At 41.5% G+C, this 14,212-nt stretch overlaps 1 protein-coding gene across 6 annotated transcripts in view; it reads right to left on the bottom strand.

Moving 5' to 3' along the window:
* Positions 1–874: 874 nt before the first annotated feature.
* Positions 875–14,212, bottom strand: part of LOC135548915 (galactosylgalactosylxylosylprotein 3-beta-glucuronosyltransferase 1-like) — a 30,163-nt gene continuing 16,825 nt past the window's right edge. The window contains exons 2-6 of one of the 6 annotated variants that reach the window (XM_064979002.1): positions 7,766–7,908; positions 6,588–7,108; positions 5,922–6,218; positions 3,982–4,087; positions 3,471–3,555 (exon numbers count right to left, since the gene is read on the bottom strand). In XM_064979002.1, coding sequence (XP_064835074.1) covers positions 4,001–4,087; positions 5,922–6,218; positions 6,588–7,108; positions 7,766–7,877 — 1,017 coding nt within the window. In that variant the 5' untranslated portion in view covers positions 7,878–7,908 and the 3' untranslated portion in view covers positions 3,471–3,555; positions 3,982–4,000. Of the gene's footprint in view, positions 3,556–3,981; positions 4,088–5,921; positions 6,219–6,587; positions 7,109–7,723; positions 7,909–14,212 lie in introns of all 6 variants that reach the window. The other 5 variants (XM_064979001.1, XM_064979000.1, XM_064978999.1 and 2 more) reach the window with 5 other exon arrangements.

Raw genomic sequence — 14,212 nt, forward strand, 5'->3', positions numbered from 1 at the left:
AAACCAGGGTGTCTGCGGTGACACCTCGAGTCCTGAGATGCATTAGACCGCTGCGCCACTCAGGAGCCTCAGTGTTGTCCGGCTTTGGCCGCTGTAGGCGTCATTGTAAACAAGAGTTTGTTCTTAAACCTCTACAGGATCGTTGGGTCCCCCACGCGACGGATGAGCTAACGTAGGCTAATGTGATTAGCACGAGGTAAGTAACAAAAACATTTCTCATGACATAGACATATCTGATATTGGCAGAAAGCTTAAATTCTTGTTAATCTAACTGCACTGTCCAATTTACAGTAGTTATTCGTGAAAGAATACCATGCTATTATTTGAGGAGAGTGCACAGTTATGAACTTGAAAAGTGATTAATAAACCAATTAGGCACATTTGAACAGAAATGCAATGGTTAATTGGATGAGTATAAAACTTTGCACAAACACTGCTGCCATCTACTGCCCAAAATCTAAACTGCGCCTGAGCTGGAATAATACATTATGGCCTTTTTTATTTACAAAATAAACACTTTTTTTATTTGTATTGTATGTATCTTTTACCAAATCTAATATGTTATATTTTCCTACATTCATTTCACATTTCCACAAACTTCCAAATGTTTCATTTCAAATGGTATCAAGAATATGCATATCCTTGCTTCAGGTCCTGAGCTACAGGCAGTTAGATTTGGGTAGGTTATTTTAGGCTAAACATTTTTTTTATTAAAGGGTGGATCCTAAAGAGGCCTTGCCGAGTTAAATACATTTGAAAAAATAAACTTCCAAATGAAACATTACACACATCTGACCACTGATTGACAGGCTTAGTCAGTTTTAGTTGTGATATTTATCATGTTACATATTGGCAAATATGAGTTACTGTGCTGTATGTTTGCACTTCAATTTTTATTTGGTCTTCCCTGAGACCAGGACTGTATAGGATTTACTTTATAAAAAGGGAAACCAATGCTATGTTTGAAAAAAAATGTAAATATCAGCCATTTGTCACAATAAACCATGTCAAACAAGGAAAATAAAAGAGACATTGACATGTGGGGTAAATTTGTGTAATTGCAGTGGTTGTCTACAAAGCAGACATTCCCTCTGTTTACTTTTGAATATCAGATCAAAGATCATTAAGTGCCATTTGGGGTCCAGACTGGTTAGAAAATGGCATATCAAGGGAAGGCATTTATCCTGTGACTGATGTAGTATGTGTTGTGAAATAATCATATTTAATTGACTCGCTCTCGTTTCATTGGCAAATGTCCTTACCTAATTGTCTGTTGGAGAGGTGAAAAAATGTGATGCGTATTTCACTCCAAAATGTGTTTTTCTCAATCGCATACAAGGAATTTTTGAATCGGTGTTGAAACAAACTATAGCAGAAAATCAATGATCAAATGCTAAATTACATTTACAGAACTTCTGATAATTTTTTTGCTGGTGTACCTGACTTGCATATCTTACAGGCTGACCACACCGCTCGCGTCACGTGAGAGTGCGTTGCAAAATAAAAACTGCTCGCATGCGCCTATGAGCGTCTTTGTTGCCAAAGGCGAAAATAGAAATCAGTTCTATTTCTGATGCAGATCGCGCTGCAAGTCCTGCCTCTCCCATCTCCTCATTGGTTTATAGAAGCAGGTACCCACGTGCCATCTCCTCATTGGTTATGCCCACGTGGGTGACTTGAAAGACGAACAAGGTCAGTGGCGGTAATGCACCTAATTTATGAAAGTTGCCAATCGCAATATAAAGAGAAGAAAACGCCTGGAAGGAAGAGAGATTGACTAGAAACGATTCAGTTGACCATTTTATGTGTGGATTAATTGGCGGAGTAGAGGACCTTGTGCATTTCAGGTAAAATAACAACTCAATGTTTATATCCCAGGACAAATTAGCTAGCAACAGTAAGTTAGCTAGCTACATTTCAATAAATGTTTAATGCTTTTCAACCTGTCCCCAAATTAATATAATTGGTTCAGAGTTTGTTTTGATATTTTAACCTGCGTGTCGTGATTGCATTAGGTGTGGGGGGACAAAATAAATGTATGCACGATGGCGCACGATGGTGCACGCGCGCAGCCGGTTTGGGTTTTGTGTTAGATTTTACAGGAGATACTGACCCTATTGTTACAGAGGTTTTGCTTTGAGGCCTCCCTATACATTCATACCAGTTGTATTCTTCCATTGTATTCACCTTTCCTTATTTCTATTTTGGATTGTGTTTCTGTGCACCAATGGAGTCTACAAAGCCTGGTTTGCTCATAGTTATGTATTGTGATGATATCGATGAATCACAATGTGCTAATTTTGTTTCTTATCAGGAATATATTTAATTTAATGTGTATGAAATTGTTTGGTGAAATATGCATAAAAGGAGAGTAATTGCACATAATTCTGCACTTTTGGATAGTTGGACTTACAATTTTGATCATCATGATTTAGTAACTGCAAGGAAAATCTATTGATCTACTGGGATTTTTTTCTCGAGTCTTCTACTTGACCTCGAGATAAGTATATTTTGTATTTATCTTTTTGCAGGCAGTCGTGTTGTTTTGATGAATTTATTAGCAATTTATTAGCAATTTTGAATGTACAATTTTAGTTTTGATTTAATGTATTTATAATTTGAGAAGGCAAATACATTTTGGTAAGGCAACCATTTCCTGTTTTGCGAAAAGCCACAGAGTTCTGTCTTGTGAACTCTGTTTTGAAAATCGATTGTTAAAAAAAATGCTTGTACGTGATTGAGAAACTGTAACAGACAACAGACCCTGATCTGAAAGTGCTGATATAGTGTTATATGATCAGTAAAAGATGCAACAGCAAATAAAAGCTGGCATTACAGTACGGGGGTTATGCTAAATCATTGTTCCTACACTGATTACTCTGTGCGTGTATGCGTGCGGATGTTTGTGTACAGACGTGTATGTGTGTGAGACGTGTTCTAATTAGTGATAGGTTTGAGGGAGCAGAGCTGTCTGAATAGCTCAGTGTTTTACAATGGGACATGGGAAGGGTTCATGTCCTTTCCAGATCAGTCTGTCAGTCAATCCTGACCCCAGTCGGACAAGAACTACTTTATCCAGCTCTGTTCTGCACCCCAAGTACAGTCCGCTCCACAACAAAAGGAGCCTAATCACCAACAGACAAAAGCCATTCGGGGCCCCTGATTGATTCAATGTGGTCCAGTGCCTGGGTTACGATCATGTTGGCTTGTGTCAGCTGGGTTAAGGCCGCTTCCTGTTGACCACTGTATGTTGTTTGAACCTCCGATAGTCTTTTGCTTCAGTTGCACTCTGGCGACTGGCAAGCTCCTTGTGGGCGTCTTCCATTGATGCATCAGTAAAGCGCTTAGCTAGATACAGTATCACCATCCTCCATGAATCTGTGCTTTGATATTCTATGCCTGTATTGATACGTAGCTGTGTACTGCTTGTAGCAGACAATAAGGCTGTCTTACTCCCTTTACAGTCGTATTACAGTAAATATATATTTCACCCTGATCCTGCTTGCCCGGAGCTTGTCTTTTGTCAGTCCATTTGGAATCCCAGCCATATATAACCTGCAATAACACAGTGGTATATGGGCTTAGGAGATGTGCAAAGAAAATATGTCATCAACAATTATTCCATCATTACTACCAACCACGGAGAGAATAGTTTAGGCAAATGAGAAGAAACTAAAGACAAAACCGCATTAATAAAACTATCTATTTTGTAGGGATCTTCTGTCAAGTTATGTGATGAAATCATGACATCCCTGTTATACAAATTCAGACAGATTCGGCAAAGCTTTATACTATGAATAATAATACAATATTTAAACCTTTGGTGGAAATAATAAGCTCACAGGGGTTCAGATAGCCAGGTTGGCACTCAGACATAGGGTTGCCAAATTCTGGTAACATCTGCAAAACCTGGGAACTTTGGGAAAGGTACCGGAATTTTGCAAACTTAATTAATCCCAGACCCAATAACTTTCAAATTACCTGTGATCCAAAATAAGTTTCATATCTCCACGTTGGAGTCCGTAAATCCTTTCTTTCCCTCGTTCACCAGGACAGGCTTCTCTGTCCTAGTGTGCCATACAAGTACCTGTTTGGGGTGGGGGTTCAAGTAAAAATGGTGGACAAGTTAGTTGAAAGTAAGTTGAAAGTATTTTTATACCGCTTTAATGTTAGCTAGGCTAGGGGTTAGGCTTAGGGGTTAAGGCTATGAGTTAAGGTTGGGTTTAGGCTTAGGGGTTAAGGCTATGAGTTAAGGTTGGGGTTAGGCTTAGGGGTTAAGGCTATGAGTTAAGGTTGGGGTTAGGCTTAGGGGTTAAGGCTATGAGTTAAGGTTGGGGTTAGGGGGTTAAGGCTATGAGTTAAGGTTGGGGTTAGGCTTAGGGTTAAATGAGTTAAGGTTGGGGTTAGGCTTAGGGGTTATGGATATGAGTTAATTTTGGGGTTAGGCTTAGGGGTTAATGCTATGAGTTAAGGTTGGGGTTAGGCTTAGGGGTTAAGGCTATGAGTTAAGGTTAAGGCTATGAGTTAAGGGTTAGGCTTAGGGGTTAAGGCTATGAGTTAAGGTTGGGGTTAGGCTTAGGGGTTAAGGCTATGAGTTAAGGTTTAGGCTTAGGGGTTAAGGCTTGAGTTAAGGTTAGTTAGGGCTTAGGGGTTAAGGCTATGAGTTAAGGTTGGGGTTAGGCTTAGGGGTTAAGGCTATGAGTTAAGGGTTAAGGCTATGAGTTAAGGTTGGGGGCTTAAGGGTTAAGGCTATGAGGGTTAAGGCTATGAGTTAAGGTTGGGGTTAGGCTTAGGGGTTAGGCTATGAGTTAAGGTTGGGGTTAGGCTTAGGGGTTAAGGCTATGAGTTAAGGTTGGGGTTAGCCTTAGGGTTAAGGCTATGAGTTAAGGTTGGGGTTAGGCTTAGGGCTATGAGTTAAGGTTGGGGTTAGGCTTAGGGGTTAAGGCTATGAGTTAAGGTTAGGCTTAGGGTTAAGGCTATGAGTTAAAGGCTTAGGGGTTAAGGCTATGAGTTAAGGTTGGGGTTAGGCTTAGGGGTTAAGGCTATGAGTTAAGGTTGGGGTTAAGGTTGGCTATGAGTTAAGGTTGGGGTTAGGCTTAGGGTTAAGGCTATGAGTTAAGGTTGGGGTTAGGCTTAGGGGTTAAGGCTATGAGTTAAGGTTGGGGTTAGGCTTAGGGGTTAAGGCTATGAGTTAAGGTTGGGGTTAGGCTTAGGGGTTAAGGCTATGAGTTAAGGTTGCTTAGGGGTTAAGGCTATGAGTTAAGGCTTAGGGGTTAGGCTATGAGTTAAGGTTGGGGTTAGCCTTAGGGGTTAAGGCTATGAGTTAAGGTTGGGGTTAGGCTTAGGGGTTAAGGCTATGAGTTAAGGTTGGGGTTAGGCTTAGGGGTTAAGGCTATGAGTTAAGGTTGGGGTTAGCCTTAGGGGTTAAGGCTATGAGTTAAGGTTGGGGTTAGCCTTAGGGGTTAAGGCTATGAGTTAAGGTTGGGGTTAGGCTTAGGGGTTAAGGCTATGAGTTAAGGTTGGGGTTAGGCTTAGGGGTTAAGGCTATGAGTTAAGGTTGGGGTTAGCTTAGGGGTTGCAAAGAAGCAAAACATGAGTTAGTTGTTAGTTGCCCAAAACATGTAGTTGTAGTTGCCCGTGAGGAGCTTCGAACACTCAACCTTTGGGTTGCCAGACATTTGCATTATACGGCTATTATCCACAGCGACCAACCACCTTTCTTTAATTTTTGCCTGAAGTAACATTCTGTCTTATGTAACCATATTAAACGAATCATACTAATTTGACTGTCCTGGATTTTCATTTCCTATGTTATATCTATGAGACCAGCCTGACCCAGTGGGAATCAAACCCACAACCCTAGCATTGCAAGCAACATACTCTATTAGTTGAGCCACACAGGGCAACTGTTAGTTCCTTACCTTAGTGCAATTAGCAGCCTTGGGCTCCAGGTCGCTGAGGGTGACCAGCTCCCGCAGTAAGCTGCTCTCCTGGTACCCTCCCTTGACTCCCCGCAGCTTGAAGTAGGCCTGAGGCTTAAAGAGAATGAGGCGGAGGTTCACCGCAAACCCAGCCATGTCTATGGCAAAGGGTCGGTTGGGGTCAAACACAGTCTTCCAGCCGTAAACCTTGCCCAGGGTATTGACTTTAGGGGACTCGTACCGCAGGCCGCCCACAAAGGCTACAGGCCACACAGACACCTTCCTTGTTGAACGCATCTAGACGAGGAAGGAGAGAGAGGGTAGAGCCCATGGAGATCCTATGATATTAGTGCTCTATGTAATTCTATGGGTGGAGAAGGATCAATAAGTATTAATTTTCCGATATATGATTTTATGTGAGGAAATAGTTATTTTAATTTGTATCATATGCAAATATCAGAATTCATGTTTATAAACTTTGTTTATGGAAGGTGTCAAGTGATGCCTATGTGTTGAGGCTGTGCATTTATCTAGTGGCATATTGTAAGGAGCCATGCTCTTTATTTAATCATACTACTGCGCACTGAAACCAAACATTTAGCCTATTTTGGTAGCTGAAGAGGAAACAATTCTGTACTGCACAACATCTCTCCTTGTTCCACTCACCTCCTCAAACAGATCCAGACTATAGGTGTTATCATCGTCTGCAAAGTAGACGATACCAGGCTGGCTGTTGCTGTTGTTGGGGCTGAAGGTCTCTCTAAGCCAGCGCAGAGCCAGGTTCCTCTGCATGGTTCCCCGGGGTATCCTGGGGTCCCTCATGTCCCCACGCAGCTTATAGTTCCTGGGTGTCTCCACATTAAGGTGGGTGTAGTTCAGGCCTGTTTCCTGAAGGAGCCTGGTGACTAGCAGTGTTCGTCGCTGAGAGTCCTCAACCAGGATCCAGTGCAGGTTGGGCACGTGGAGGAAGGTGTTGGCCAGACGGGTCAGCTCTGCCTTCTGGACCGGCCGGCTGTAGGTTGGGGTGATGACGTGGAGGGTGGGGAGGACATCAGACCAGGGAGGCTGGCGGCTGTAGACGTACTCGGTGCGCACAACCTCCACAATGTCCTTGGTGTTCTCTGAGGTGCAGGGCTCCTTGAGGGTGAAGGCGTTCCGGGAGTCTCGCCGACTCTCATGTCTGTCATCTGAGAAGGGGAAATAAGTTTTTGGTATAAGGAACTCTATGTTTCCATAGAGATGGCCTTTGTAGAGAGGGAGGAGGCATCTAATCGTGCAAATAGTCTTCTTAGTCTGTTGTAGAGTTAGATTTCAGTCAAAAGTTTTAATGAACGTGTCGTTCTGAAACTCCATACTCTTTTGTTAGACATGTAATCTCCTTGTGATAAACATAATATACTCATCACTAACTTAAAAAGTAATGAATTAGATGTCAGACTAATATGAGTCAGTTAAGGTGTGAATCCGATGAGAGAAATTAATATTGTGGACAATCAATTTTCTACTGATAGTGCTCAAATTGATAGCGGCCTCATACCACGGTCTCACAAAATGACAATTTTTTCTTTCATACACTGATGAAGTGTTTAGCTCATTATGAACAAAACCCTTTTGCCATTGTGTTAAAAGTCTTGTAATAGACAATGCAGCTGATAAAGAGTTAAGTGGTGGGAAAATGTAAAGAATTAAGCTGGGAGATCATGTGTGGACATTCTTTTTAAGTGTACTATATTAAATGGCGCATCCCAGAATTAGCATAGATATAAGTAAACCAAACGTGCTCCTCTGCTCAAGAGACTAACCATAAAACCCCCTACATGGGGAATTTGAGGAATGACCTTTACACTTTCGAGCAGCTAGCAGAGGGGTGATGGCACTCTGATGCCAAACAGTGATAAGTAGCGTCCAAGGCAACACGATCAACACGATGGCCAGAATGTCTCGTCTCTTCGGCATCTCCGGGGTCAAACCTGAGCCACGTCATTACCTGCAACACACATTTTTGGTTAAGAAAGGGTAACACAATTATACTAAGCTCATGTAGCATTTATTAATTATATTCTTCAAGAATCAATGGGTGACCATTTTATCATTAATTGAGAACCTTAACAGCAGAATATTTTAGACATTGTGCCTTTAAGGTAAATACCGGGTGTTATTTCTGGATGGATTTCTGAACAATGGCTTCAGTATAAAGCGTTGAACTTAAAGAATGGGGGAAACAATCCTCCACTTTTCAAACAGACTACAGTGCCTTCGGAAACTATTCAGACCCCTTGACTTTTTCCACATTTTGTTACATTACAGCCTTATTCTAAAATTGATGAGAGTTTATTTTATTTTATCAATCTACACACAATACCACATAATGACAAAGCAAAAACAGGTTTTTATTCATTTTTGCTAATAAGTACATAAGTACTCAGACCCTTTACTCAATACTTTGGGCAGCACCTTTGGCAGCGATTACAGCATCAAGTCTTGGGTATGTCGCTACAAGCTTGGCACACCTGTATTTGGAGAGCTTCTCTCATTCTTCTCTGCAGATCTTCTCAAGCTCTGTCAGATTGGATGCTGTACAGCTATTTTCAAGTCTCTCCAGAGATGTTCGATCAGGTTCAAGTCCGGACTCTGTCTGGGCCACTCAAGGACATTTAGAGACTTGTCCCGAGGCCACTCCTTTGTTGTCTTGGCTGTGTGCTTAGGGTCATTGTCCTGTTGGAAGGTGAACCTTCAACCCAGTCTGAGGTCCTGAGGCTCTGGAGGAGGTATTCATCAACAATCTCTGTACTTTGCTCCGTTCATCTTTCCCTCGATCCTGTCTCCCAGTCCTTTCCACTGAAAAACATCCCCCTGACCAAGGCCCTTCTTCCCGATTGATTAGTTTGGCTGGGTGGCCAGCTCTAGGAAGTCTTGGTGGTTCCAAACTTCTTCCATTTAAAAATGATGGAGGCCACTGTGTTCAATGCTGCTGACATTTTTTGGGACCCTTCCCAAGATCTGTTCCTCGACACAATCCTGTCTTGGAGCTCTACGGACAATTCCTTTGACCTCATGGCTTGGTTTTTGCTCTGACATGTACTGTCAACTGTGCAATGTTATATTGACAGGTGTGTGCCTTTTCAAATCATGTCCAATCGATTGAATTGACCACAGGTAAATCCAATCAAGTTGTAGAATCATCTCAATGATGATCAATGGAAACAGGATGCATCTGTCTCATAGCAAAGGGTCTGAGTAATTATGTAAATATCGTATCTCCATTTTTTATCCGAATACATTTGCAATAAGGCTGTTACGTATCAAATGTGTAAAAAGTCAAGGGCTCTGAATACTTTCCAAAGGCACTGTATATTTAGCCAGCTCATAGTCAAAGAATGGCGGGATTGACCCGTGGTGGAGCTACAGTAGCTGCCATCTAATGGATGATCACGTGTGAATTAGCCACATGCTTAACCCTCCATTAAGGAGCTGTCGCTCCGAGACTGGTTCTGCAAAGATAAAGCGTTTGCTAAGGAACCTGCTTTCTCATCAAAGCCATTGCACACCTGAAAATAGGTCAGAACCAGCTGCAAGCTTTTTTCTTATTTATACCTTATAGAAACGCATGCTTGAACACTACATAAAGAATACCTCACATTGCTAATGATCTGCAAAAAAAATGTATTATTTAAAAAAACCTGTAATATCCTATGTTTCGGAGTCGTGGCTGAACAATGACATGCATGATATATACACCTCACTGGCTTTTCCATGCATCGTCAAGATCGGACATCAGTCTCGGGTAAGCTGAGAGGAGTTTATCTTTGTTAACAACAGCTGGTGTGCGATCTCTAATGTTAAGATCGGACATCAGTCTCGGGTAAGCTGAGAGGTGTTTATCTTTGTTAACAACAGCTGGTGTGCGATCTCTAATGTTAAGATCGGACATCAGTCTCGGGTAAGCTGAGAGGTGTTTATCTTTGTTAACAGCTGGTGTGCGATCTCTAATGTCTTGAGTTTTCGCTTGAGTTAGAATACCTCATAATAAGCTGCAGATTATTTACATTTTTTGTAGCAGCCTATTTCCCATCACAAACCGATGCTGGCTTCATTAATAAGTGCATCAGTGACCTTGCATACATATCCCATCCAAAAGCCATGGATTATAGGCAACATCCGCACTGAGCTAAAGGCTGGAGCTTCTGCTTTCATGGAGCAGGACACTAATCCAGACGCTTATAAGAAATCCTGCTACGACCTCCGAAAAGACATCAAACAGGCAGAGGCAATACAGAACTAAGATTGAATCCTACTACGCCGGCCCTGATGCTTGTAGGATGTGGCAGGGCTTGCAAACTATCACAGATTACAAAGAGAAACCCAGTTGCAAGCTGCCCAGTGATGCAAGCCTTCCAAACCAGCTAAATGCCTTCTATGCTCACTTCTAGACAAACAACACTCAACCATGCATGAGATCACCAGCAGTTCTGGATGACCAGTTGTGTAAAGTTCTTAAGTTGTACTTTAAAGTATTTTTACTTAAGTATTTTTGTGGAATATCTGTACTTTACTGTGCTATTTATATTTTTGACAACTTTTACTTTCCTAAAGAAAATAATGTACTTTTTCTTTTTGAGCAATTACATGTCCTTTTGATACTTAAGTATATTTAAAACCAAAAACTTTTTTTGAATTTTACTCAAGTAGTATTTCATTGGGTGACTTTCACTTTTACAACTAGTCATTTTCTATTAAGGTATCTTTTACTCAAGTATGACAATTGAGGACTTTTTCCACCACTGCAGATGACTGTGTGTTCTCGCTCTCCGTAGCCAATGTGAGTAGCACCTTCAATCAGTTTAACATTTAGAAGGCCATGGGGCCAGAAATATTACCAGGATGAGAACTCAGAGCATGCACTGACCAGCTGGCAAGTGTGTTCAAGTATATTTTCAACCTCTCCCTGGCCCAGTCTGTAATACCTACATGTTTCAAGCAGACCACCATAGTCCCTGTGCTCAAGAATGACATGGTAACCTGTCTAAGTGACTATTGCCCCGTAGCACATCTGTAAGCATGAAATGCTTTGAAAGGCTGGTCATGGCTCACATTAACACCATCATCCCAGACACACTGGACCCACTCCAATTTGCATACCGCCCCAACAGATCCACATGATGCAATCTCTATTGCACTCCACACTTCCCTTTCCGACTTGGATAAAAGGAACACCTATGTAAGAATGCTGTTCAGCCTTCAACACCATAGTGCCCTCCAAGCTCATCACTAAGCTCATGACCCTGGGACTGAACACTTCCCTCTGCAACTGGATCCTGGACATTCTGACGGTCCTTCCCAGGTGGTGCGGGTAGGCAACCAAACATCCGCCATACTGATCCTTAACATGTGAGCCCCTCAGGGCCACATTGACAGGCCTGTAGTGGAGAGGGTTGAGAGCTTTAAGTTCCTCGGTGTCCACATCACTCCCTGCCATCGAGGACCTCTATACCAGGCGGTGTCAGAGCACTGGCATAATGCAGTTTATCTGGACTCCCGCAAGATTGGTGTTTGGCCCCCTTCCCCCTCCCTAAAATAAAATATGTCAGCCAGACAGCCACACAAAATATAGACTAGCAATCACTGTCCATGGTGCTGAAATTGAGACGTCTATGCGGCTGCATGCCTATTGGCTTTCAGTTGTTGATAGGCTTTCAGTTGTGCTACGGCATGTATAGCTTTGCTTTAGCTAATGGATAAATGTGTATTGGTAGGCTTATTTGGTTGTAATTTTCTCATGTTAAGCCTAACATTTCACAAAGTTATACATGGTGTCGCAATGCTGCCATTTCATACTGCTGGCAACATTGTAATTACTTGTTTAGTAATTAAAGTTAGAAATTCAAACATTTCAGATATAAAATAAATGTTTGATGCAAATGCATACTAATCAGATACCAATAGATTTTTTGGAATATACAACTGTCCTGCATGACCCATCCTCACGCTTTCTCCCAGCTTGGATAGAAAGTTGTGTGTAAAACCAGTCTATTAATGCCTAAATTAATCATAGTCAGTCCACCCTCAAAACACTAGCTTACTAGGGATTGTTTCATCATGCAGTATATGCATAATGTACAGTATACTGTATACTGTATTTAGCTGCTATTTAGTTGCTATTTATAACATGTTTTATAAAAATTACACATCAAATAATCAACAATGAGGAAAGAAGTAGTCAACTTGAGGATAAATCCAGTCACTATTTATGGGCTGCAATACTCAAGGTAAATTAAATAAAATTAAATAAAATTTGAGAGACTCTCCTGGTCTCCGGAATTCCTCCATTTTTTTGTGTGAAAACAATTTCACCTTTTCTATACTGGATATTGCCCACCCAGACTTTCCTGAGACAATGTCATACAATGCCATACAACTCTCCTTCCATGTCCTCCAATTGCTCTTAAATACAAGTAAAACTAAATGCATGCTCTTCAACCGATCGCTGCCTGCACCTGCCCGCCTGTCCAACATCACTACTCTGGACGGCTCTGACTTAGAATACGTGGACAACTACAAATACCTAGGTGTCTGATTAGACTGTAAACTCTCCTTCCAGACCCACATCAAACATCTCCAATCCAAAGTTAAATCTAGAGTTGGCTTCCTATTTCGCAACAAAGCATCCTTCACTCATGCTGCCAAACATACCCTTGTAAAACTGACCATCCTACCAATCCTCGACTTTGGCGATGTCATTTACAAAATAGCCTCCAATACCCTACTCAATAAATTGGATGCAGTCTATCACAGTGCAATCCGTTTTGTCACCAAAGCCCTATATACTACCCATCACTACGACCTGTACGCTCTCGTTGGCTGGCCCTCGCTTCATACTCGTCGCCAAACCACTGGCTCCATGTCATCTACAAGACCCTGCTAGGTAAAGTCCTCCCTTATCTTAGCTCGCTGGTCACCATAGCATCACCCACCTGTAGCACGCGCTCCAGCAGGTATATCTCTCTGGCCACCCCTAAAACCAATTCTTTCTTTGGCCACCTCTCCTTCCAGTTCTCTGCTGCCAATGACTGGAACGAACTACAAAAATCTCTGAAACTGGACACACTTATCTCCCTCACTAGCTTTAAGCACCAACTGTCAGAGCAGCTCACAGATTACTGCACCTGTACATAGCCCACCTATAATTTAGCCCAAACAACTACCTCTTTCCCTACTATATTTATTTTATTTATTTATTTATTTTGCTTCTTTGCACCCCATTATTTTTATTTCTACTTTGCACATTCTTCCACTGCAAATCTACCATTCCAGTGTTTTACTTGCTATATTGTATTTACTTTGCCACCATGGCCTTTTTTTGCCTTTACCTCCCTTATCTCACCTCATTTGCTCACATAGTATATTGACTTATTTTTCTACTGTATTATTGACTGTATGTTTCTTTTACTCCATGTGTAACTCTGTGTTGTTGTATGTGTCGAACTGCTTTGCTTTATCTTGGCCAGGTAAATGAGAACTTGTTCTCAACTTGCCTACCTGGTTAAATAAATAAATAAATAAAAATGTGCATTAAACACTGAGTATACAAAACATTAACAAGGTTTGTGTCAAGAACTGCAACAGTGCTATGTTTTTCACACTCAACAGTTTCCAGTGTGTACCAAGAATGGCCCACCACCTGTTCTGCAGGGCCCGGCGCCAGAATGAATCAGTTGGACGGACCGTTGATTGCACATTCACCTTTTTTTAATGGGTCTTATAGTAAAGACTATAGGCAGCTCATGAGTTTGAAGTTTGGGGAAGCTTACAATTTAGCCAACCATTTCTACCGATCTGCATGCCAGTTAGTATTATTTTTGCATGCGCATTTTCGTGGAACAGTTTAATTTTTTATTTTTTATTTTTTATTTCAACTTTATTTAACCAGATACGCTAATTGAGAACAAGTTGTCATTTACAACTGCAACCTGGCCAAGATGAAGCATAGCAGTGTGAACAGACAACAACACAGAGTTACACATGGAGTAAACAATAAACAAGTCAATAACACAGTAGAAAAAAAAAAAAAGAGTCTATATACATTGTGTGCAAAAAGCATGAGGAGGTAGGCGAACAATTACAATTTAGCAGATTAACACTGGAGTGATAAATGATCAGATGGTCATGTGCAGGCAGAGATACTGGTGTGCAAAAGAGCAGAAAAGTAAATAATTAGAAACAGTATGGGGATGAGGTAGGTAAATTGGGTGGGCTATTTACCGATGGACTATGTACAGCTGCAGCAATCGGTT

Source organism: Oncorhynchus masou, chromosome 11 (assembly GCF_036934945.1).
Source record: "Oncorhynchus masou masou isolate Uvic2021 chromosome 11, UVic_Omas_1.1, whole genome shotgun sequence".
In the NCBI taxonomy this organism is placed as follows: Eukaryota; Metazoa; Chordata; class Actinopteri; order Salmoniformes; family Salmonidae; genus Oncorhynchus; species Oncorhynchus masou.